The following is a 25000-nucleotide window of genomic DNA, read 5'->3' on the forward strand; positions in this document are numbered from 1 at the left end:
CCCTCTCTCCCTCCCTCTCTCTCTCTGCTGCTGGGTGAGTGGGCAGTGGGGAGCGGATCAGAGGGGGAATCAATATGTTTTCAATTTGCAGCAGCTGCTTGCTCCCCCGCATCCTAATTAGGTGGTGTCGGCCCTTTAACTTTGGAGAGGGGAGCGATGGATGGATGGAGAGATGGACAAAAAGAGAGACAGACAACACAAAACAGATTCAGAGAGAGAGGGAGAGGGAGAGAGAGAGAGTTACATTGGTCAAATCAAGTTACCGTAATGTTGGCACAACGTTGGTGTTTTTCCTCATCAGGGTCAGCATCCCAAATGCCAAAGTGTCACACAAGTATGTCACAAGTAAGTAACTCACAGCATCACGTCATTGCACCACAGTGGCCGACTGCGATATGCCCTTAGCGCCTCTCATCTCTTTCAGCCTTAGCATGTAGACGTATCTGTTCTGCTCCACTATGGTGATCAAACTCAGGAGGTCCCTTACATACTCACTGAGGGCCCAAGGCCACGACCTCCTCGTCTGTATTAGACTAGAAAGGCAGGGAACAGAGTTCAGAACCGAGCTGGAACATCAGTGGAGGTTTTGGCCCCTCGCTTCGCCAGCACGCAGGGACAGCCAGGAGAGCGTGCAGATGTGCTGACTGCTCAGTTTCCATGGCAACAGCCTCTCCTCTCGCTTCCCCCCATGCGCCTTACCCCCAATGCCTTGGTTTGCTCCTTGGCTCCGTGTAGGTCCGCTCTGAGGCCAGCTAATGGAACCCCTCTGCTTGTGTGTGTGTGTGTATGAGAGAGGGATTCTGTGTGTATGTAAGTTTCCCAGCTGGTTGCATGGATCAAGCACCAGCCTGCCACTGTGGTGTTATGGGTCTCTGAGTGTGTGTGTGTGTGTGCGCGTGTGTGTGTGTTTGTGTGTACATTGTTCAATACTTTATGTTCTGAAACTTGCCATTTACAACTGGGATGATTGACACCATAGTCTGTTCCTTTCACCCGACCTAACCCGTTATAGGTTACACTTCTCTCTGTCAGCAAGCACGTGTGTGCGTGTGCGTGCGTGTGCATGCTTGTCTCCATGCACGTGTTTGCAGGTGCTTACTGTTGTATGTGCATTAATGCACAAATGCACATGTGCATGCATTAGTATGCCAGTGCATTAGTGTGCATGTGTGTGCACATGTGTGAAAGCCTTTATACTTGCACACACAGCTGTTCAGCAGCAGAGAGTGATCAGTCATCAAAGATTTCATTCCTTCTTTTGTCTCCCTCTCGCTGTATCCACTACCTACAAATCAAATCAATGCATTATTTTAAAAAAAAAATACAGATTGAACAAACATGTGTAGGCCAGAGGAAAGGAAAATGCCATATTGTGAACAGTGTGACTCTGTTGTTCCCACTAAAAGCTCCAGACTAGGTAGGATGAACTGCAGGATGAACTCCCCAAAAGGGTTAAAACAATACCCAGAGTTGTTATTTATATCAAAAATGTCCTTTTTTTCCCTCTTATTTATTTTACTTGTACATTTATCCTTATCAGGTCATTTTCTGCACTGTGGATTTAGGCTAAATATAAATAAACCGAAGGAACATGTGGCTACAGAAAAAGGATGTGTCAACCTTATCTATAAAACATTTAGCTGGGTTTGTGCTAAGCAGGTAGTATTTATCTAAGCTCACCCCATATAAGCTGAACACTCTTGACCTCACACCTCTCTCCACCATCGTAACAGTTGGTTCTGATATTCGTGGGGTCTATCAAATCAACTTCACCTTTATTTTCGTCCATAAACTTAAGGGGAGTGTGAGAAAGTTACGCTGGTTTAAATGTTCCCCAAAACGTAACCCTCCTTACCTCTCAACGAGTCAGCGGCACAAATGAATGTGTATGTAAATGAATGTATGTATCATTAATGTCTTATTTCTCTCTTCCCGGTAGTCTCAACTCACTATGCGTTTCTTAGGTTTGCCTCTTTTCCCCTAAGCGGAGTCCTCCGACTGTTGCCCCCACCTCTCCGTCTTGTGTGCGTGCTGCGCGAGCGCCATCACTCGCGCGCTGCTCTGTATGCTACGAGTGCTCTGTCTGTCTCCTCAGTTTATTGAACTATTTTTAAACCAGCTCCACGCCTAACCTTGACTGGCTGACTGGAGAGATTGAGAGATGGAGATGACAAGAAAGAAAGGGAGGGAGGGAGGGGGCGAGGGATTGAATGGATGAGACGGGGAGGGTGACGGATGGCGGCAACCAAGCGAGTGTGTGTGTGGGGGGGAGAGAGGTTGAACGGCTAAGTGAATGGCTAGGATGAAGAGACCCTGAGGGAATTGTGTGCGTGCGTGTGTTTTGGAGGCGCGGGGGGGGGGGGGAGTCGGTGATGTATCGGAGGGCCAGTAAGATGAAGTCATGGCTGGCCGAGTTAAAACAGCTCGTCACGACACAGTACACACCACACAGGAGCAGGTGCAACCACAAGGTTACCGGTTACGCGAATCCGCGTCGTGCGTGCTTAGATTTCAAGGGGCGTCCTGGTCGGCCATTCATTTTCAGGGCCAGCAAGAATGTCCCTCTCCATGCTCCAAGAGTCTGCGTCAAGTCTACAAAGCTGTTCTGAGACCCCCCTAAAAAAATCTAGTCTGCTGCTACTGGTCTAAGCTTTCACAGAGCCCTCGTGTGGCCAAATATAGCAATTGCAGTTTTGCTTGTCTGAATCGCTGCAGCCTCGATTATCAAACTCACAGGCATTGGTGTACTGGGAAAGAAATTCTGCTGGCACAGAGGGCCAGGAACGTGACATAGGGGTAGTGAAAAAAGCATTATACATTTAGTTTTGACGGCCCTGTATGCCAGATGGACAGTACCCCACTGCTCACAGTCACAATCCAGTCAATAGGTCTACTCTATATGTAGTATACACTCTAATTTGTGTGTCATGTTATTGCAATGTTGGCATTACCTACCATAGTTGTGTTCTCCGTTCTGATATACTTGGCTAGTGTTGTGCAACACAGTGCTTATTCAAAGAATACTGATCGTTATGTAGAAGCTTCTCAGATTTGTTTTGTTTGTGTGAGAATACGTGAACAGTTTATGACTACATTTGTGAACATGTTTTGTCTGTAAAGGATTGTGGCTATGGCAGAGAGTGTTTAATGACAAAGCCTAAATTTGAAATGTTTTTTTTTATTTTTTTTTTTATCGTTTATCATTATATATTCAGAGAGGACATCTGTTGATGAACGTAATAATTATATTGTAATTAGAGCATTCTCACCGCTTTGTCTACCCCCTATATGACAAAACTGAGTGAAGCAGCAAGAAATTTAAGATAATTAATTACTCAATAAACACTACAGGGATCAGTACAAATAATTGATATGTTGCCTTGTATCCTCATTGACAGACAAAACGTTAATAAAAAAGAAAGGGGTGGGGTCACTGACTAGAATGAACAAAGTGAACCAAAACCATGGGCTTTGCAACATTGCTCCATCTTTAATGGGACTCGACACTTGATCGCTCATCTGCTCAAGCCACTCTGATGAGATGCGGGTGTGCCCGTGGAGGGCGCCGACCCGTTTGGTCTTGCGTTCGCTTTTTTCCTCTTCCTTCTCACAGAGGCTCCTCATCTAGAAGAAGAAGTGAGGGAGGAGCGGGGGAGAGAGAGAGAGAGAGAGAGAGAGAGAGGAGAGAGAAAGGGAGAGAGAGAGAGAGAGAGAGAGAGAGAGTTTAACACTTCTTTATTGAACCAGCAACTGACACTTCCATCACTAATACACTAATAAAGAACATTCATGAAGCACTACTGTAACATTTGAAACTTTTGCGATAGAAAATGCTCATGTCAGTTATTGAACAAGTGGCCGACTCTTTCATAGCAATATTACACTGTTAACACAACATTTCAATAACACTATTACGCCATTTTAAATCCTAAATGGGGAAAGCGAGAAGGAGAGTTGGCGAACACCCGTGTTAGGTTCAGATAAGATTGCCCACTAAATCACAGGTCTTTAGGGAAGACTTCCCCACCTGGCCTTGATAAATAAGCAGCGCAGCTCTTGCCTTCACACCTCCGATTACAAGGGATGGAAAGAAGAAGAAGAAAGGAAAGAAGAAGAAGAAGAAGAAAGGAAAAAAAAAAGACTGGGGAGGTGTTTCATCTCACCTTCTTCCTCATCATCCTCTTCGTCTTCCTCCTCATCCTCGTCTTCGTCGGAGCTGAAGGTGCCGTCTGGCAGGCTGTAGATGCGGATGACTTGCTGTAAAGACACACACACAGACAGGTGTTGAATACAACTCATTAGCCACACTGAATAGGCATGTCTACAGCTACACAAACACTAAGAATAGCTCCATCAGGTGAGGATTAAAAGGTGGTGATGCTGTTCTCTGGCTTGTCCTCATACGCATGAGGCTTCACAATGACCAATAGGGAGGTATTCAAGTTGCTCAAAAGTCAAGACCAGCACAAAAGCTCAACGCAGATTATTCATTTAAAGCAGCGGAGACAGTCGGAACACCAGTTTGATGGTCCGTGCCCTCCGATGAAAATCACAAGCAATATGACCCGAGTGAGAGTGGGGTTGGTAAAGGATATTCCTCGTGGCGGTGATACAGCCATCGGTTATTACAGCCGTGAGGATACCCTTTACCAATCCCACCAACACCAGGTTTTACACAATCCCACAAATTAATACATATTTTGCCCGGATCTAACTGTTGTATAATGTAAAGTAAAGTTATGCTACATAACAGTCAGGCCAATAAGAAACAAAGATCATCTCCACTGTCAACTACATTAAGCCTCAAACACACAGGTCTTGGATCTGTTGTCTGGTTTACTTTGAGTGCTTTCTGACTGGCCGAGGAAAAAACACACAGGTCTTGGATCTGTTGTCTGGTTTACTTTGAGTGCTTTCTGACTGGCCGAGGAAAAAACACACAGGTCTTGGATCTGTTGTCTGGTTTACTTTGAGTGCTTTCTGACTGGCCGTTCATGAGTGAGGCTGTGGGCTGCGTGTGGCGAGGGGCTCTGAGGGCTCACCTTGTTGGGGTCCTTGAGGATCAGGTACTTGCCCTCGTCCAGCTTGCGGCAGATGTCGATCACGCAGCGCAGGATGCCCCAGGCGTTCTCCATGCTCAGGTTGATCTGGCTGGCAAACTCGTTGGGCTTGAACTGCTGTGTGCCCAGGATGACGTGGCGCGCCGAGTCCTTCACGTGGTAGCGGGACACATACCTGTGATGTGACGGGGGGGAATGGGCACATATGACATATGGTTACGAGATGAAAATGTCTGAACTGAATCTAGTTCACCTAGTGCTAGGATAAAGTGGAAGATCTGCGCGCGGCGCGCGTGTGTGTGTGTGTGTGTGTGTGTGTGTGTGTGTGTGTGTGTGTGTGCACTGTTCACTGGACTTGCGTGCACAGGGGTGAACAGGTGGACAGACGCGTATGCAAACCTGCCCAGTCTATAGATGTGCGTGACCATTTGTTGTGCTCATGAGCGTGAACACAGAGTATGTTGTGTGTGTATGTGAGTGTGTGTGAGTGTGAGTGTGAGTGTGGGTGTGAGTGTGAGTGTGAGTGTGCACCCCTAGCTCACCCCAGTTTCAGGTACTCGGACCCGGCCAGCATGGCGCAGCAGGTCCAGCGGGCCAGCTTGTAGCTGTTGTTCTTCAGCTCTGTGGCCAGAACGGCACCTCTCTGCGAGTCCAGCTTCTGACGCCAGTCCACTCCATTGCAATGCTGAACAGAACAGAGCACAGCAAAAACACACACGATCAGCCAGCCGGCCACTGCCAAGACAAGCCTTCATTCTGCTAATATGCTCATCGCTTACACGCAACAGATAATGACGACACAGTCCTAACACAAAACTCAGAGCCTTGGATCACGATTCAACCGCTTTGCACTCCGAGATACGGAAGCCCAAGAAGGCCAAAACTAGCTTTCTAGCAAACTACCAAATTGTGTGCCAGTGTCTCTGAATGACCGGTGTTCATTCCCCAGCTCAGATTGACTAGAAGTACACATCTTCCCTCTCTGCCCCTCCGTCTCGGTGTCGGTGTCTTACCCTAGAGTCCCACTCGTTGAGGGTCTTCATGTTGATGAAGGACACTTCCCCACTGGCTCCGGTCATCACGCCGTCGTGCTCACAGCGGACGATCAGGTCGATGTCCTCCCCCAGCTTCCACCGCCGGTACCTGGTTAAGTGTGGAGACAACACGCTCTTTACCACTACAAATTTAAATTTAAAGCTCCGTTAAATGACGGCGCTTCAGAGATCAGCTGGTCAAGATAATGTTATCAAAGTTGATTGGAGAGATAAAGGTTATGTAGGACTGACCAGAAAGTGAGCTCTTGTTCTTACAGGTCATTCAATTTGAGGATTTTTTTACCTGTAGGCTACGGAGGCCACCTCGTTCTTGTCCGCGTCCTCCTCCACGAAGGGGTTGGAGTTGGGGAACTTGTACCTCTCTCCTCCCTGAAAGGAAGTGCATATGGCAGTTATAGCACAATATGCTGCACTGGATAATGTGCCCACACATCAATGATAACTGCTGATTTAAAATAATAATAATTAAAAAAAAGCCTCAAATCAACATTAGCTAGAATTTGGTCAATATATCCATTCAGTTTTCTTGTGTCGTAGTGTTCAGCTTTTGATATCACCGATAATGACTCTCCAAGGTGGTTTAAAAAAACAAAAAAACTAAAAAAAAATTCCCTTGGGGAAAAATTATTAACTGAGCAAAGCAAGCCCTGATTTAGTAAAATGGCCGTGCGGAACCGTTACTGTACCATCTTGAGGCACTGCTGGCTAAAGTTGTGGTTGATGTAGGTTGCCTCCATGGCCAGGTTGCGCGGCGAGTTGAAGGAGTTGCCCTCGTCCTGTGGCGGCTCATTGGCCGTCTCACTCACAGTCAGCAGATCTGGAGGAGAGGAGAGAAGAGGAGAGACAAAGACTCTTTGTTAGCAACCACACCACATTAATGTGCCCATATTGTTTGGCACATCATCGTCCACCATTTCAGGGATCTAAGGGTCCTTCTATGTTTGTGGCTGCTTTTCAATCTTTCAAACAACAAATCAAGGTAATGTAGACTAATGACTACTATTGGAGAGGTCAAATTAGTAACCAACCAGAGTTATGTTCAAACTATGAACTAGGGGCTGACTCACCAAAGTCAGAGTTGTCTCTCTTGTCGAAGAACAGCTTGTTCCCCACCCGCTGCACGATGATGTCCCAGGAGTTGACTGAGCGCGTGCAGCACATCAGCGTGGCCAGGATGGCATCGGTGGCAAACACGTTGCCCTGGGTCTTGGCAAGCTGAAACAAGATGGCACACAGAGGAATATGGGTCAACTCGTTCTTCTACTTCCGGTGAGATGCGTATTACAGGGCATCAAGCTCTGCCCTGATCTTCACGTTCAATTTTTTTAAAGACCGAAAGTCATCTAATGGACACTTTTGTCCACATCTCGCAGTACAGTCGAGTTATACATTACCACGCACCTTGCGGATAACCGGATCGTCAGTGGTGGTGACGGTGTGGAAGATCCTCTTGATGCTCTTCAGCTGTTTCTCATTGCGCGTGGTGACGCGATCGAAGGCCTTGTCGTAGTACTCCAGCGCTCCACAGCACTCGCTGTGAGGAAGGAGGAAGAGGAGGGGGTCAGAACATGAGGTCAGAGGAGCTTCCTCAAACAGCCAGAGGAAGGAGGAAGAGGAGGGGGTCAGAACACGAGGTCAGAGGAGCTTCCTCCTCAAACAGCCAGAGCAAGGGAGTCGCTCTCTGCCTAGCCAGCTACCCTACAGATTAATCACACCCTTCATGTAGCTACGCCTAAACCACGTCCTCAAGCTCTTCAGTGGTACACGAACTGCATTAGACACACGTAAAACAATCCCCCACAGCCACGTAACATTTTCCTTTGTCATTTATTCACAGGCGACTAACATTCAAACGCCTCGTGGATAATCACCCTTCATCAGTTAGGGTTTTATTAGTCGCACTTGATCATTGTGCAATTAGCAAAGTTTGACACGTCTAAGAGAAAAACACCAATTAGAAATATGGCCCTAGGTAACTGGCCAGCAGAATAGCCAATACCAATATATATATTTATAAAAGCCATATAGCACACATAAACATATACATTGATACACACACACACATAAACATATCCATTGATACACACACAAACACACACACGGGGCCAGTGTGTGGAAGGTTGCACTTACATGTCTGTGGGGTCTTCCACTTCCATGTATCTCATCTTCATCAGGCGGGGGAAGTCCATCTCCTCCTTCACCTCCCAGTCACTGCGCACCTCCACTGAGGAGTCTCTGGGCTTCAGCTGCGTCAAGGCACGAGGGTAGAGGAGGAACAGAACCAGAGACAGAACCAGAGATAGGGGGGCGAATTAGAGAGAGTGCATCTAATGTTGACTTCAATTGAAATCAAATTCAAAACAGACAGTAGAAGGGGGGGGGGGGGGGGGGGGGGGGGGAACAAGATCCCCAACAACATTTTAACACATAGAGACTTGTGACAGAGGGGTTCACTTATTGCTGCAGGCAGACTTCACACTATTTGGGTTCACCCAGAGTCCAGAGTCAAGCTGAAGAAACCCACTGATCTACTTTGATTGTTTGTATTTTTTGTATGTTGAACACAGGGAACCAACGCCCACCTGTGACTTCTGGTCCCACTTCTGGCGAACACCAAACTGCTTCTGGAACTTCTTCTGCAGACGCATGCGGTCCCTAGGCGAAGAGATAAAATTAGATGATTGGGGGGGAGGGGGGGGAACACAGGGAGCACCTCGACTATGATCGAGGTGGAGAGAACGATACGAGGATTGGCAGAGGTCATCGTTTGGCGCAAGGACCTCACCTTTCCTTCTGCTTGGCGCTCTTGGGCAGGGTTTGCATGTTGAACTGAGCGACGTTCCTGCGGTCCTTATCCCTGCGCAGATTCCTCTGCAGAGAGAACACACCACCAAACCATTACTACCAAACCAGACCAGTCCAGACAAAATACACACACTGTACTACATTAAACATAACAATCTTAACAGCAGTGTGAATGCACAACTACTTAAAACATGCCTTGAACACTACAGTAAAACACAACTTACAAATCTCGACTACAATGCTGATTAACAGATTCCAAAAAACACCATTATAGCCATGAGACACATGCTGTGAGTGTGTTGATCATTACCTGGGCAAACCTCAGGCGGTTCCTCTGGTAGGCCGTCTTCTGGGTCTTGGCGGTGTCCACCAGCTGGAAGCTGGCCTCATCCTCCTCGTGGAAGTAGGCATACTGGCTGCCCCCTCCGAACTGAGACGAGTACTTATCTGAGCCACAGACACAGTAGGTTAGGTCACTTACAGCAGCAGAGATATCTACACTAGGTCAGGCACCATTTAAGATGAAGTATGCTGTTAATGCTGAGGGGATACTCACTGGTGTATCTCTTGTCCTGGTAGGTAGCACCAGTCCAATCAGCTACCTAAAAAGAATGAAGGACATTTTTTCAGACATACAGCCAGGGGTCAAATGAGTTCAGACAACGAGCAATGTGATAACAGTGATTATATGTTTAGAGGATAACGTGTTTGCTTCAGTATTACCTTGCCTCATTGGGCAACCACTTTCAGTAGGTGATGCAACTAATTAAATGGGAAAATTGCTTTTCACAAGATGGTCTACTGATCATTTGTCAATCAGAGAAAGCAATTATTCTATCCAACAGTATTTCTGCGCACAACAGATTTGTATGCCTTCACTGTATTGGAAAGTGTCACACTGGGGGTCTGGGATGCCACATCTGCAGAAAATATGGGCGCTTGTCCACTATACGTACATCTAAAATCTTTACACCACATTTCTCCTGCCTACAGCACTTTTTTATCAGTTAAGACTCAGCAGAAACATACTGTAACTCAGTGCTTGCCACCTGGAACTGAATTATACTAGATTATCTGCCTGTTTCTAGATCGTCATAGAAAGACTCTAATGGTAGCATAAAACGGACAGTCATTACAAGGCATATCTGAAGCACCTCTGTGTACAAAGTGAAAACTGAGAGCTGTGTCAGCTTACCTTGCCCAGACGATCCCCTTTGCTAAATGGCTGGTAGGGCATGTCTTTGAACTTATCAGGAACTGCACAAGGACCCCATCCGGAGGGGTTATCCTGGATCACGGGGGCTAGAAACTTAGCCATGGCCTACAGGGAAGAATGATGTACAACGAAACATTGGCAACGCAAAGTTCTTCAAACCTGGTTAATCCTACTGTAGGTCATTGGGGTATAGGCAGAACTTGGCTGCAACTACCGGTGTTTCAGTGGCGTTAGAACTCAGACTTAGATTCAGCACTACTGTCTTCAAGCGGATGTGCTTTTAGCACTCCTCAGTTTGCGCAGTGGTCTAGTCATCATAGTAATCGTGCTACATGCTAAATTATGATCGGACACTTGATAAAGTGAGCTGACGTTGCTAGTGCTCCCGAATATACTGAGAGTTGACAGACGTTAATGCCAAGGAGCGTACTGCATGCGAAAGCCAGCTTTTAATAAAATGTTACTGGGATATACATCGGGTAAGGTTAAAGAGACGAGGCGGGTTCATCCAAGCGTCAGCATAGTTATCGCTATGGTTAGCATTCACGCTAGAGGTTGCTACTCGTAAGCTAGTAGGGCGCTATGTCGAAGTTAATTGTCAACTTAGCCAGCAGTAACGTTTTATTTCAGTCTGAACTGCTGTTCATGTACCCCAAACACAGATATAAATAACATGAATTCATGGAACCTCCAGACAGACTAGCTAGGTAACGTTAATATCACCAAACTGTTAGCTAAAGCCGATGTTAGCGGCTGTTTGCTGAGGGATGCATAGGTCGGCTAATGCTGGTGGTAACTGCTGCTAGCCTTGAGCCACCTTCTTTAAAGACTCAGTTACTGCCATCAGTACAATAATCTCATGAAATCATCATGATGCATCTTAACTTTCAAGGCAATTTTAATCGAATCTGGATATTTAACAAACCCGTGATGGATGGAAGATGATTCAAAAGTACGTCGGCCCACTGAATTATTCCTCAAATCCCGGTTTCGCCGACGGAAGAAGGGCAGGACTTCTGACGTAAACAGAATTGTTAGACTTCCTGTTTCCTGCGAGCAATTATTTGCGACAGTTGGTGTAATTTGCTGTTTTAGTGGTTATTTGATAACTGATAGAACACTCATATTGTACCATATTGTATAATTAATCACATTTACCAAAAATACCAAAAATGAAGGCCTAGTTCGTACGAAAAAATATACAAATATATTTCTGTCGGTAACGATATCACTTTACGGCATCCGCTGTTGTCAAGCTGAGCATTCTGGACAGCAAAACAGGTGAGCTTGTGTATAACACTTAGCTTGTGTATAAGTAAATCTATTATGTGTTCAAGAACTGCAAGTAGGCAGCTTGTACTTTTCTGCAACCAAACTAAAAAGTTACATAAACAACATTCACGTCATTCAATATGTGGAAGAGTGAAGCTTGGGAAGTGTCTATGTTACTCCATAACGTACCCAGCCAGACTGCCTATCTGCCCTGCCCACATGAGCGAGTAAGCTAGCTAGCTAACGTTAGCTTGACTATCCTGTCCCGTTTTGGTTAGCTTTTCAATACAAATATCATAGTCGCTTTTGATGGTTTGCATGATCTAGATATTGCACGTTGCGGTCAGGCAATGCGTTTTGGACTTGCCGACGGTCTGCAAAGTGGAACTTTGAAAGCCGTTGTTGTGGTAAGTTGTATTGAATCTTTACTTGGCGATATACTGGCAGGCTGAACGCCTAGTTTGATGTAATTGTAAGCTAGACACACTTACACGTACAGTGTACAGTATATCAAACCAGTTGTGCATTTTTTACAAAAGCATGAAACATGTTGAGATTTGGGCATTGCCTATCTCATATAGGAGCTCTGTAGATGCTGTTTGAAGTTACAAGCCACGTTAAGCACTGAAAATGACTACACGAAACGTTTTGAACTGCATTTACCTGCATTGATAAACTAATGGAAGTGAATCAACCCAGAATATTATATTTTGCTCTATACACACACACGCACACACACACACACACACCCACACACGCACACACACACATCAATATTATTATATGTATTACCATGAAGTAAAATATCAGTGAAGCCTAAAGAAAAGCTGAGAAACTTGTTATTCTCCATTACATTTTCTAATAAATGAATACATCATGTATGCATTAACAGTAGGGTTAGATTGCAAAAGCTGCTATTAAAAAAGCAAAATGTGTTTTGACCTTTCTTGGCCAATGCTGATCAATACTGTGGATGTATTGATATGGACTCCTAAACTGATCCACACCTACTAACTGCAATACTAAGCAATACGGTGGAGGCATCAATGTTGATCCCTCAACTGATCCACAATTATTTACTACATGTCTAATACATAACATGTTCTTTTGCTTATACGATATTTACGATACAAAAGTACCTGTCCCATTAAGGTGTGTAACTGCCTCTAGACTGCTCCTAGGTTTCTCATATATATATCAAAAATTGTTAGACATGGATGATTAAAAAAGTTTTTTGTGGAGTTTTGCTCATTATATTGAGTCGGGCAGTTGGCACCCCAGCCGTTTTCGGTGTTAAGCGTTGCTCGAAACTTTAAACTGCAACTACGAGGCTACTTTTTTGAGATACGAAATGCCCCGATATCTAAATGTTCCTTTTGTAATTTATGTATTATATGTGTGCCAAGTTTCATGCTTTTATCACAAAATACACAACTGCTGCTGCTCAGACAGAGAGTGGAAGGAGCAGTTTTTCATACAGATGGTCAGCTTCTTAAGTAGGAATAATTGATTGAACAAGCTACCTCAAGGATGGCAATACCCTAAGTCATAAGGGCATGATGAAAGATAATATTTCACCTTCTCATTTGCACAAGCTTCATGAGCTGCACATCAGGCTTGGTCCATTCCTTTAGGGTATCTTAACCCTGTCTGCTTCTATTTCCATGCTACTCTCATTACCTTCTGAGTTTGAAAAATAAGATTGGGTGTGGAATTCCTGCCAAGTTTTTCAGGCTCAGGGCCAGAATGCTTGCCAAAACATGCCTGCCGGCCATGCTGACAAGTTTTGCTCCTGTATGTGTTTTATATGCCCTATCTCACACAAGCAAGTCTATATCAACAGCAAATGGTCAAATTGCCTAATATTTTATGTTCTACAGTCGTATGCAAGTTTGGGCACCCCTGATAATCTCCATTTATAAATTGTTGGGCGAGCCTGTTTGTGGCGTGTGTGCAGAAAAGGCTTCCTGGCATCACTCTCCCATACAGCTGTTCTCTGTGCAACGTGCTCTGAATGGTTGAGCAATGCACAGTGACACCATCTGCAGCAAGATGACCTTGCAGGTCTTTGGAGGTGGTCTGAGGGTTGTCCTTGATCATTCTTCGCCTTTGCAATTGGCTACCTTAAATACCTTTTCTAATGATTGGATGCACCTTTCTATGGAATTGAAGGCTTAATGAGCTAATTAGACTAATTATGTGTTGCAGTTAATCAGCATTGAGTAGGTAGAGGTATTCAAATCAACAAAATGATTAGGGTGCCCAAACTTTTGCACAGCCTATTTTTCACATTTGATTTAATTTCACACAACTAAATACTGCTACACTAAATATCTTTGTCTGGAAAACACCCCAGCACTCAGTGTTAACTAGAAAATGAATATTATACCACTGTGATCTTTTTTTGGTGAAGACAGAGTACATTTTCATGCAGCCCCAGAGGGGTGCCTAAACTTTTGCATACGACTGTATATGGTCAATAACCCATCATGTTAAGTTCATTTGGATCTGTTACATAAAATGTTCGTTTTAATTATAGCGACGTATATTTCCCTGTCTAAACTGACCTGTACATGTTGATGCCCAGACAGTGCTTCTCAGTGGGTTGATGCTCCCCGTGCTGAGGACTGTGGGATTGCGGGCGTTCTCCATGGCATCAGAAACCTACTCGTCAGGCACTCACTCCGCAGCCTTCGTCACGTGTCCCAATGACACCGTGGCCAAAGAGCTGGCCCGGTAAGTGTGAACACCAGTCATCTATCCAGTTGAGGTCCTCTGTGTACAATTTGGATGGATTCATTTTTTTTTTTTTTCATTTTGATGGATCATCCCAGTAAAATGAGTACTTGGTCTGGCCTCTCCTCTACACTAGATGTGTTTTATTGTTTGTTTCCTTATGATGTGTCTAATAGGTTGCCATCGTCATCAGTAACCTCTCTGTTTGACTCTTCACAGTGGCATTGTGGAGAAGAAGTTAGCTGCCTGTGTCAACATAGTGCCCAAGATCACGTCAGTGTAAGTGACGTCCACAGTGGATTGGATCAGACCAAAACAAAATGCTAGTTAAATATAATGAGCTATTAAGTGCACTGGAGGCTAAATTGAACTTCTCAGGTTCACTCGACCAGTGAAAATGTGTGCCACTTGATCTGGTGTTGCACCGGTGATAACCAAACCTTTCAGAGCAAACAGATATACATGGTGTCTCCGTTGGTGTGGCTGTTAAATACTGTGCTGTCAGTGGTCAAACTCCAGGACTGAAACCTAGTCAAGCAGCAGAAATGTTATTACACGTTTTGTAGACTGGATCAATGTATGGACCTCTGGGACCAGATGTCGGAGTTGGAGATGGTGAGGCTGCTTTAATATCAGCTGTTCATACCACAAAGCTGGTCAACGAGCACATAATCAATAACTCTGTTGACTTGCCAGCTGATGGTCAAACAGCAGAGATATTACCACCGTCTGGCCCAATACCAACTGCCTTAGTAGTAAAGGAATCTGACCTTGTGTCTGAGCTCGTAGAGTTGCATTCTGTGCAGATGGGAAACAATGAATGCTTAAAGGAAAAATGTGACTTTTACTTTATTATACTTGAAGACAGGTAAAAGTTAGAGACAGGTAAAAGTCACTGAATATTTTTTTTTTATACTGATTTTGGCTGATTTTATCCAAGTCAATCCCAGACATTGCTGCTTTATTTCAGACGTAACTATGCCTACCTTAAAGCTCTTAAAATGTGATTATGTGTTGGTTTTGAATCAATGCAATCCTGTCACTGTCAGTTAATGGCACTGTCACCTGTTGTATTGAAACAGATATGAATGGCAGGGGAAGATCCAGGAGGACAGCGAAGTGTTACTGGTGAGATTTTCAATATTTTTTTTGTCGAATTCATCCACACTTCAGAGCTGTAGGAGTAGATGAGCAAAATGTTCAGCAACTCCGATGAATCTCATTAAAATAATGAGATGTGGAGACTAGCATTGTGATTGGTGGAGGAGGATTGTTGCGTTGTCGTTATTTAACTAGTGTGATTCAAAAATAATTCCCAGCTAGACCAGCAACATGTATAATCAGACCAGTAAATGTATAATCAGTGCCCTTACACAGCAGTCAGGTATGGTAATTGGATAATTGAGTGAGGCACTCTTGACTTCAATCTTGAACCCATAATCATTTATCCACCCACAGATGATTAAGACAAGGACTTCCAAAGTTACAGAACTCGCAGAGTATGTGAGGTAAGACCAACTAAGCTTCATTGGCACTGTGCCGAAGTGCCTCCTGATTCAGCTGAAGTTCCTGCCATGTTCTTCCTGGCAAACAAACCTCTTCTGACTAACTGACTGACTGACTGTATTGAGCGCAGGTCCAACCACCCATATGAAGTGGCTGAGGTCATCAGTCTGCCGATCGACCAAGGAAACCCTCCTTACCTGAAGTGGATCGGTGAAGTTGTGCCTGAATGAAGTGCCTGTCTCAACAAGTACACTAGAAGAAAAAAAGAAATCAACCTACGCGGTTGAAAAGAACTCTTTGACATAAATGGCAGTGGTTGTGCTGCATTTTTTTTTCACTCATTTTATGTTTGACTGAAGACTGATATCAAATAACTGGCCCTTATTTTGATTGATCTGCAGATGGATTCCCTCATGCAAATCTGGATTGTAGGCAATAAACCATCATGAACCCATACATTCGTGTTACGTCAGTGTCTCCATATTGTTGCAATAAATCAACTGTAATGTGTGGGTAGAGCCACAAGGGCGAGACATTTTCCAAAATTGCTGGTTGGCATTCTATATCTAAGTCCCATGTAACTGATCAATCATGATTTTCTTCCATTATATCTCATTTGCTCTTTTCTATTGTTTGTAAATTATAATCCAATATGTCTTCCATTTAGAGGATTTGAAAAGGGATTTGTAAGTGCTGGAATCACTGAACGAAAGGTTTTGGCTCTGAAGCCTTGTGTACAATGTATTTTTCGACCCATAATGGTTTGAAAGGGAAATGGGTGGAATTAGCTCTATTAGCCTGGTGTTTGGTGACTTCAGAAGGATGACCTTGGATAGATTTAAAAATAGGCTGTTTTTTTTTTTGTTTTTTTTTTGAGTCTACAGCAATTGTACGGCCGTGAGTACGGAAGGCATTGTTACAGTTGTGTGTTTTTAGCAGGACATGGGCATCTGCAGATCAGCCTAACAGCCTTAGAATCCAAACCCTGCCCCTTACCATAGCCATAGCAACCCCGATGTTCCATACGTGTCCCCTACTCTATTCACACAAACACACTCTTGCCTCTCTAAGTGTTGTTTTGTAATGCGTCATAAAAGTTATTATAGATTTCTTTTTAAAAATAGGTCCGTTCATGCTCAGGCGTATGTTCTTCTCACTCAAGGCGACAGGTATCTGTTCTGGATCTAGCGTGGTGGCACGGTGTCTGGACCCGATCATTCGTATCCTAGTTGTGTGTGTGTTTAGTTGTCAACAATTGATGCTCTTTACCTAAAAAAAAATGCATACCAATCAAGTGAATTCACCACAGCATGTTTATTCTCAGATGCCACTTCACACCAATCAAGATGACTGCTAGCTGCACCACAATGCCAGCGCAGGCTTGAAAGACACAAACACCAATTTCAATACAGGACTCCCACTTAACCGCCAGATAAACACGTACATTTTCTCTAAAGCAACCATAACACATTAAAAAGGAGAAAGCAAAAGTTCTTAGCAGTCCCAAGTCATACTTTGGAATTTGTTCTTTTTATAAGCTACAATTTGCATGTGTGCAGTGTGCTCATCTGCATGCCAACCCACCTCTGCAGCTGTGTTAAGAACACAATTGATGCATTGCTTGTTCATTATGTATTACATGGCATGTATATTGATTGTACGTGAGGTGCATTAAGCGGTTTGCAGGAGTGTGAATTGTGAAATATGTTTTGGCAGTCAGCTCTGACGAGCCCTAATTATCTCGTGGATTATTTCCACATGGCAGCAGATACGCTGCTCGAATGCACAGCATCTAATAGACGCACCTGAGCAGTAATCGTTTCGCTCGGTTTTGTAAGCTACGTGATCATCACGGTGGGCCATTCACCCCCTCTGCTTTCTCAGAATCGTGCGTTATTAGTGCAGCCTCGACGCAATGGCTTATCTGTGTGTTCTGCTCTTGGTCGTGCAGCCAGGGAGGTCATCTCGGGCCCATGCTGTCCAACCGCCTTGTCGATCGGAGATTAGGTACAGCCGCTATGATTGCCTCAGTTGGGGTTTCTGAGAAACAATCGCACGGGTCCTAATGGCACGAGGAGCCAGCAGCACGCTCAAATTGACTCTAATTGTGGGCTCTGTTGTCCTTCACCAACAAAATGAGCTTCATTTTCTCTCCAGAGACGTAATTTCATGGGCCGGGGAGAACGTGGACTGAATACATCTCTCCAGAACATATAAACACTGCAAGGCTTTCAATGGATGATGCGCTTTCCACTGAGCATAACAGAGAGAAAAGCCACATTGATTAACGGAAACCATCAACGACAGACACTTGCTTTACATGTAAACAGCTAAGCTGACCATGATGACGGCATGAAGTAGACAGTCTGTAGACTAGCATGTGATGGCCACAGAATACGAGTACACAAACAACACATACAGTGGCATGCGAACGTTTGAGGCACCCCTGGTCAAAATTGCTGTTCTGTGAATAGTTAAAGGTGGAATGTGTAGGATTTAATGGCAGTGAGGTTGCCACCAACAGAATACCCCTCCCTCCCCCCTCCTTGCGAGTGTGTGGGAGAATATATGGTGTCCGTCAGGTGCCAGTAGTTACTTCTAAAATTGTCATACTTTTCGACCACATCAAGTAACCATTAATGAAATTGTATGTAGTTATATAGTCTGTAAAACTATGAGGTCATAGCTTCCATGGACTGTTAATTGTGAAGATTTGCCACGTTAGTTGTTGCAGGGTCGTTAATGGCTGACACGAGCTCCAAAGCTTTTTTGTTTGACGCTACACTTTTTTTTTTGCAGCTGTGGGATGATCTCGGCTACATCACTGGGTCTTTTGGGTCCAAATAACTAACATAAATTCTAGTTTTGGCACGTAAATGTAAAATTTGAATCCTAGTAGCAATTATTTTTCAAATCCTACTCACCTAAGAAAACCTTTCTTGCGTCCTCACCACAAAATTCAGTGTCAGAGGTTTGCAAATGAACATCTATGCAAGCCTGATACATTTTGGAAACTGTGGCCTGATGATGTTCAAATATAACTTTTTGGCTGCATTGTATGTTTGGAGAAAAAAGGGTGCAGAATTTCATGAAAAGAACACCTCTCCAATTGTGAAGCATAGGGGTGGATCGATCGCGCTCTGGGCTTTTGTCGCAGCAAGAGGCACGGGGAACATTTCACTGGGAGAGGGAAGAATGGATACAATACAATACCAGCAACTTCTGGAAGCAAACATCACACAATCTGTGAAAAAGCTGAAGATGACAACAGGATGGCTTCACAGGTAACAGGATAATGACCCTAAACACATCTCAAAGTCCACAATGGATCACCTCAAGAGGTACCAGCTGACGTGGCCCTCACAGTTCCCCATCCTAAACATCATTGGAAATCTGTGAACAGACCTCAAAAGAGCAGTTCATACAAGATGGCCCAAGATTCTCATATAACTAGAAGCCTTTTGCAGGAAAGTATGGGCAAAAATCTTTCAAACAAGAATATAAAGACTTTGCACCCTGGGATAACTCGCCAAAGGGGCTGAACTTAGTACAGACCACGCAGGGAGCCCAAACCTTTGCTTCTGACCCTTTTTCTTTTTTTGGTATTTTTTAAAATGTAAAAGTAATCATGCTTAAAATATTAAAGAAATCATATTTAACTTCATGCCTTTTTCTAAATCAAGTCATCCTTTACTCTATTAGCTATTCACAGTAACAGAAGTTTTGATGGTGGGTGCCCAAACCTTCGCATGCCACTGTACCTCTTGGTTCAAATGCAAATTTAAACTCTGCTAGAAATGGGCCAACGTTTGTCTAGATTTCAACAGTTTTAACATACAAATGCATTGGTTCAATAGGAGAAAGTTATATTATTGGTCAAAGGTTCTAAAGTCATTTTTAAATAGACCTATTCTTTGCGCTTTTTCTTCAAATAATCAATGTTAAAATGGACCTGAGGATTTGCATAACTCCAGCTGACTTTCACAGCCTATGCACCTGGCTAACGAACACCTGGGCGTATTTCCCAGGTAAGTCAGGTACACGCTACAGGTAACTGATCTCTAGCACAGAGCTGTGCTCCACAGAGACATCAGTGAGAGGTCTGACGTTGCCGCTTCGGGCTCCGTTGACCACCAGGGGAATGACCACTGTGGACCCGGGGCCTGGGCTCCCCCCGTTACTAGTCCCTTGACCGAACCCCACCTCCAGCTTCCCATTCTGTTGGAGGGGGCCCCTGGATCCCTCCCCCACCCCGTTTCTGTTCCCGTTCTGTGTGATCTTGCAGATGTCCACCATCTGGACTGTGTCTTTCTCCTGTGTCACCCCTTCTTGCTCTCCCTCCCCTTCTTCCTCCTCCTCTTCCTCTTCCTCCTCCTCTTCCTCCTCCTCCTCTTCCTCATCCTCCTTTTTCTCTTCTGGGTTCACAATGGCTCTTAGGCTGCCCTGGATGTCCTGCTCTCTCGTGGCCCCCTGCTCGGCGGGCAGATGCCCGTCCCCTCTGGCCTTCCCCCCTGGGTGCTTCTGCTGCTCGCCCATCTGCCCACCTCCTCCACCTCGAGCCCCTCTCAGATTCTCCACCCTCCTGGAGGAGCGGCAGAGGGCCTTGCGGAAGCCGCGCTTGAAGTTGTCGGACAGGAACCCGTAGAGGATGGGGTTGGCGCAGCTGTTGGCGTAGGAGAGCACCACCACGAAGTAGTAGAGGCCCCGGAACTCGCCGGGCAGCAGCACCAGCAGGTTGACGATGTTGAGGATGTAGAAGGGCAGCCAGCACAGCACGAACACGGCCACCACCACCACCACCATGCGCGTGATCTTGCGCTCCGACTTGCGGCGCCGCACCGAGACCGCCCGGGCCTTGCGCCCTGCCTTCCGCACCTGGAAGAAATAGATAGCAAGGTAAGCGAGAGGCAGGAAGTAAAAAAAAAGAAGGTAAATCTCACTGTCAAGTCCCTCAAAATTCTTGTTAGCATCAAGACAGGTTTTTGTGTCTGCTCTGCTTTGAGATATTCTGCATACCAGAAACAATCAGGGCAGTACCTGTGACTGCTCCCATAGATTCAGAAAGGCTAGAAAGAACATTCCTGTCCCTAGCAGGCTGAGTTCCATGTTACATGAAAGAGGAAGTAAAGGAACTGATGGGGGGGGGGTCTCGATGACGTGTTTGGTTCAATTTTGTATCATTTCGCAAGCAGTAAATAAATTAGTCACGAGACATATTCCTGCGCTAACTAGTATCCGTGGCACTATGAGTCATCAAGTTCCCCAGTAAAGTAGGAAGTGTTATGGATTATCATTGCTCTCATTCATTCTCCTCCTTCTAACTCTATGGTTGCTACTAAGTCTTCCTTTCTTTTTTATTGTACTGAGATCAGTATCGCTAACTACCAAATCAATCACTAACTACCGCCAGGTCCCTGGTAACCATTACGGCCGCCACAACATGTCTAGCTCGTGGATGGCAAACGCTACCTCAGCGGCTCCTAATGAGTTCAGCTGCCGGAGAGGCAAGCCAATTAGAGTTGTGTAAGGGTAAAACCCTTATTTCACAACTCTCAAAAGGGCAGTCCAGAGAAAGGAAATAATGATTGTGGTCATTCAGGGTTACAATGAGAAGGCATGACTCACTATCCACGGCCTTTGCGTTTGACCCACTGAGAATGGTGAAAAACTCTATAGCTCAGGTGCTAAGAAATGAACTGGGAAGCAGGTTCAGGGAGAGAAGTATAAAACTGGGAGAACAGTCAGTATTATATCGAATTAAAAACTAAATGGATACCAAAGTCGGTAACTATGGCTAGATAGTTTTGCACTTAGAAGGCTAGAATGCAGTCACTAACATGTAGGATGGTGCATTCAGAATGTAAGTCATCCCCATAGCTAACATTGATGACAGAACTAACATATGGATTTATCGGCTATAACCATTTACTCCAGATGCCAGACTTGTACTGACACCTGCTAGTCATGACACTCTAATGGATCTCGGCTTGCCATGGCGGAGACCTGAGGGGCTAAACGAGACCAGGGACGGATCCCCCACTGGGCTCAACTCTGCTTCAGGCCCTCACCTTGACCACGATCAGCAGGTAGCACATGCAGATGACCAGCAGCGGGCCGAAGAATCCCAACGTTGAGGTGTAGATGATGAACGAGGCCTTCCACACCTCGGCCGGCTCGGGCCACACTATGCTGCAGTTGCCGTCGTCGCGCAGCACGTCGGCGAACACCACCACCGGCAGCACCGTCACCATGGACACCGCCCACACGGTGGCGTTGACGGCCTTGGCCACGCGGGGCTGCCGCCACCGGGCCGAGCGGAGGGGGTGCACCACGGCCAGGTAGCGGTCGATGCTCATGACGGTCAGGCAGAAGATGCTGGTGAACTGGTTGATGGCGTCCACCGTCATGACCAGGCGGCACATGAGCGAGCCGAACGGCCAGGAGAGCAGCGCGTTCTGCACGGCCAGGAAGGGCAGGCCCAGCATGAAGAGCTCGTCGGCGATGGCCAGGTTCAGGATGTAGATGTTGGTGACCGACTCGGTGCGCAGGTAGTGCAGCACGATGTGGATGACCAGCGTGTTGCCGCCCAGGCCCACCACGCACACCGCCACGTAGATGAGTGGGATCAGCACGCCGGCCACGCTGGGGACGAAGCCGCCGCGGAAGTCGTCGCCGCCGCCCGCCAGTGTCCAGTTCTGCCCGGAGGAGTCATTCAGGAGCAGGTGGGCATCGTCACCCAGGTGGAAGGAGGCGTTCTCCCACAGGGTGGAAGGGGGCATCAGAGAGAGACTAGTGGCTGCGTCTAGGTGCATTGTGGAGATGGCCGAAGGGGGGTGGCCTCAGAGACAGGACATCAGTACTGTGATGAGAGGGAGAGGGGGGGGGAGAAAGAGGGGGGAGATAGAGAAAGAGTGAGAGAAGCTTTACAAGATCCCACAAGTGTATTATTGCTTTTATAATGCTACAAGGGAGATAGACAGAAAATAGATGATGGTAGGGTGGCTTCAAAAGACTGTAATGAGAAAGTGCATGTGTGAGAGAGAGAGAGAGAGAGAGAGAGAGAGAGAAGGAGAGTGTGAGTGACTTTCACATTGAAGCTTTAGAAGAAGATTCCACATGGTCATGGATATTTCCACACAGTTTTATAATGCTACAAAGGAAAGGAACATAAAATAATATCAAGACCATGGTATGGTAAGCCTAAAATGAAATGCAGTACATACAGCAGTTGATGATACTAAATCTGTTGGAGCACAAACAATAACAAAAGACTCAAGCTTCAAGAAAAACAACTTAGCATAAGATGTGCCGGACATGGTCTACGCTCACAAATTAATACTACGTGTTCACACTCACACACACGCTCGTATGTACGTGCGCGCAGAAACACACAAGGTGTGTTCATGGGCTTATTGAGTTGTTATCAACACCTCATAATGAAAGTGCTCGTTCCTCACACCCACACACACACACACACACACACACACACGCTGGTGGCTGGCTAATGTTTATTAGCGGAGATTGGATTAGCAGCGGAGCACACGCTCTCCATCTGAAACCCAAACATGGCTCAAAACACAGGCGCGCTGATTAACGAAGCAAGCAAGCGATGACAGCTGACAGCCTATTCAGTGCTGTAGCTAATTTGATGTTGTCTTCCATAGCACATCTGCGTCAGGGTAGAGGACACTTAGCGTTTATTCAGCTTATGGTTGTCACGAAGGGAAGTGTTTACCATTGAGGGTCGGGCAACATCCCTCAAAAAAAAACAATCTGTGGTTTTTAAACCCTGGAAGGTTGTGTCATGTTGTCCAGCTAGTGGAGTAGAGAGGATGAGACTCTCCTTTGACATTTTTTTTTTAGACATTTTGGCAGGTTTTTTTTTTTTTTTTTTTTTTGAGAGATGGGTTTGGTGGTCATGCCTCTGCACAGCTGTTTTCTTTTAGACTGCAAGAACATGGTGGACGAGAGCACTTCTGCTCCAATCACCCAACCCTTCATGGCGACCATCTGGGAGAAACGGATGTCTGTAGTGCATATTACACGTAGTACGTGTAGCTTCAATAGCAGAAGTAACAGCATGGGGAGAATAAGAGGACCCAGTGCTGACACGAAATTTCAATTCAATTCCTTTAAATGTTTATTTTTCTACTCATAACGCTCATGTAGGTTGCTGGAAAAGCTGGCAAAACACTGATAAAGAACCTAAAAATAGATACGAAGTACTGGGTAAATGGATGCTATGCTGAAACACTGTGTTTAGACGCTCACTTGCAGTTAGCACACAAACGGAGCCTGATTGCAAGTGATTGCAAATGAGAGGCTCTAGAAGAATCACACATCATTAGAGGTGGTTGGATTGAAACTGAAATTGCTTCGGTAAGTGCATTCACAGTCTCTCGACATTTAACCATGAAAATAATTAGACCATAAACGGAGCTGATTTACAGTCTTCGATTGTTTCTGTTTGATTAGAATCGGTACTCAAAAGGGAAGTCAGTATTTTTCTCCCAATGTACTCCTCAGAATCCTTCTCTTGTCTGCACTGGTTGATTGACAGGTTTGACAGTACATGATTGACAGGAGACATGACAGAGTAGTGTCCTGATGGGTTGGGTGCCCCCTCATCTTAATTGGTTGAATGTTACGGGATTGGACGTTTTTTACCCCGTTATACGGTGTCTTGGCTGCTCATTTTCTAAGACTATATATCCAACTTAACTGAGAGTCTGTGGAATATGAGGAGAATTTAGCCATTCATTACAAAACATTTGATTGTTTTTAAACTCATTGATTATTGATTAGCGATGTCCAGGTACTAAGAGCACTTTCGTTTATGTTCTTAGAGCAGTTTGGGGGGGGGGGGGATCTTTATTTTGACAATGCCTAACTTATCACGATCAAGATAGCTGTCCAAGTTCCACAGACTCTCAGTCCAGCCAAGAGCGACTGTACAACTCCCATCCTGGGCCTCATTAACGGGAGAGAAGACAGGCTGGGGAAAGCCTGTAGTGGCACAGATAATAACTCTCCAACCACCCAAGTATTCCTCATGAAGGAGTGTCTGGAAAAAAAAAGCACAGGTCTCTCAGCAACGGGTCCACCAGCGCTAACTGAAGGAGGCTCAGCTGTCAAGCACAGCCAGAGAGGAGGCCAGGAGAGTGCATCTCCTCTCCACTCAGCCCCTCTCGGCTCTATTAAGGCCCCCACACACACACACAGACACACACACACACACACACACACACACACACACACACACAGCCCTTATGCCTTTCTCCCATCTCACTTAGTAGTGTCTCATGAGGGTTTTGTTCGTCCACAAAAACCGAGGTGGCATCTTGGTTGAG

At 45.4% G+C, this 25000-nt stretch overlaps 3 protein-coding genes across 6 annotated transcripts; 1 reads left to right on the forward strand and 2 right to left on the reverse strand.

Annotated features, from left to right (window-relative positions):
* Positions 1–3470: 3470 nt before the first annotated feature.
* Positions 3471–11154, reverse strand: eif3d (eukaryotic translation initiation factor 3, subunit D). Its single transcript, XM_012837419.3, has 16 exons — positions 11062–11154; positions 10116–10241; positions 9477–9522; positions 9231–9367; positions 8901–8986; positions 8698–8770; positions 8246–8361; positions 7517–7649; positions 7183–7330; positions 6802–6932; positions 6399–6484; positions 6074–6203; positions 5603–5745; positions 5043–5235; positions 4164–4257; positions 3471–3624 (listed from the first exon to the last, which is right to left on the reverse strand). The coding sequence occupies exons 2-16, from the start codon at positions 10236–10238 to the stop codon at positions 3608–3610; spliced, it is 1656 nt and encodes a 551-aa protein (XP_012692873.1). The 5' UTR covers positions 10239–10241; positions 11062–11154; the 3' UTR covers positions 3471–3607.
* A 68-nt stretch (positions 11155–11222) lies between these two features.
* On the forward strand, positions 11223–16106 carry LOC105908860 (protein CutA homolog). 4 transcript variants are annotated; one of them, XM_031561899.1, is made up of 7 exons: positions 11223–11417; positions 11736–11815; positions 13996–14144; positions 14364–14423; positions 15227–15272; positions 15603–15652; positions 15781–16106. In XM_031561899.1, exons 2-7 carry the CDS (start codon positions 11759–11761, stop codon positions 15878–15880), a joined length of 462 nt encoding a protein of 153 aa, XP_031417759.1. In that variant the 5' UTR covers positions 11223–11417; positions 11736–11758; the 3' UTR covers positions 15881–16106. The 4 variants fall into 4 exon arrangements, with proteins under 4 accessions (XP_031417759.1, XP_012692875.1, XP_031417760.1 ...); XM_012837421.2 differs by lacking the exon at positions 11736–11815; XM_031561900.1 differs by lacking the exon at positions 11736–11815 and having other exon boundaries at positions 14000–14144.
* A 3132-nt stretch (positions 16107–19238) lies between these two features.
* Positions 19239–22462, reverse strand: LOC105908848 (somatostatin receptor type 5). Its single transcript, XM_031562652.2, has 2 exons — positions 21719–22462; positions 19239–20525 (listed from the first exon to the last, which is right to left on the reverse strand). The coding sequence occupies exons 1-2, from the start codon at positions 22460–22462 to the stop codon at positions 19695–19697; spliced, it is 1575 nt and encodes a 524-aa protein (XP_031418512.1). The 3' UTR covers positions 19239–19694.
* Positions 22463–25000: the final 2538 nt, after the last annotated feature.

Source organism: Clupea harengus, chromosome 24, assembly GCF_900700415.2.
Source record: "Clupea harengus chromosome 24, Ch_v2.0.2, whole genome shotgun sequence".
Classification (NCBI taxonomy): domain Eukaryota; kingdom Metazoa; phylum Chordata; class Actinopteri; order Clupeiformes; family Clupeidae; genus Clupea; species Clupea harengus.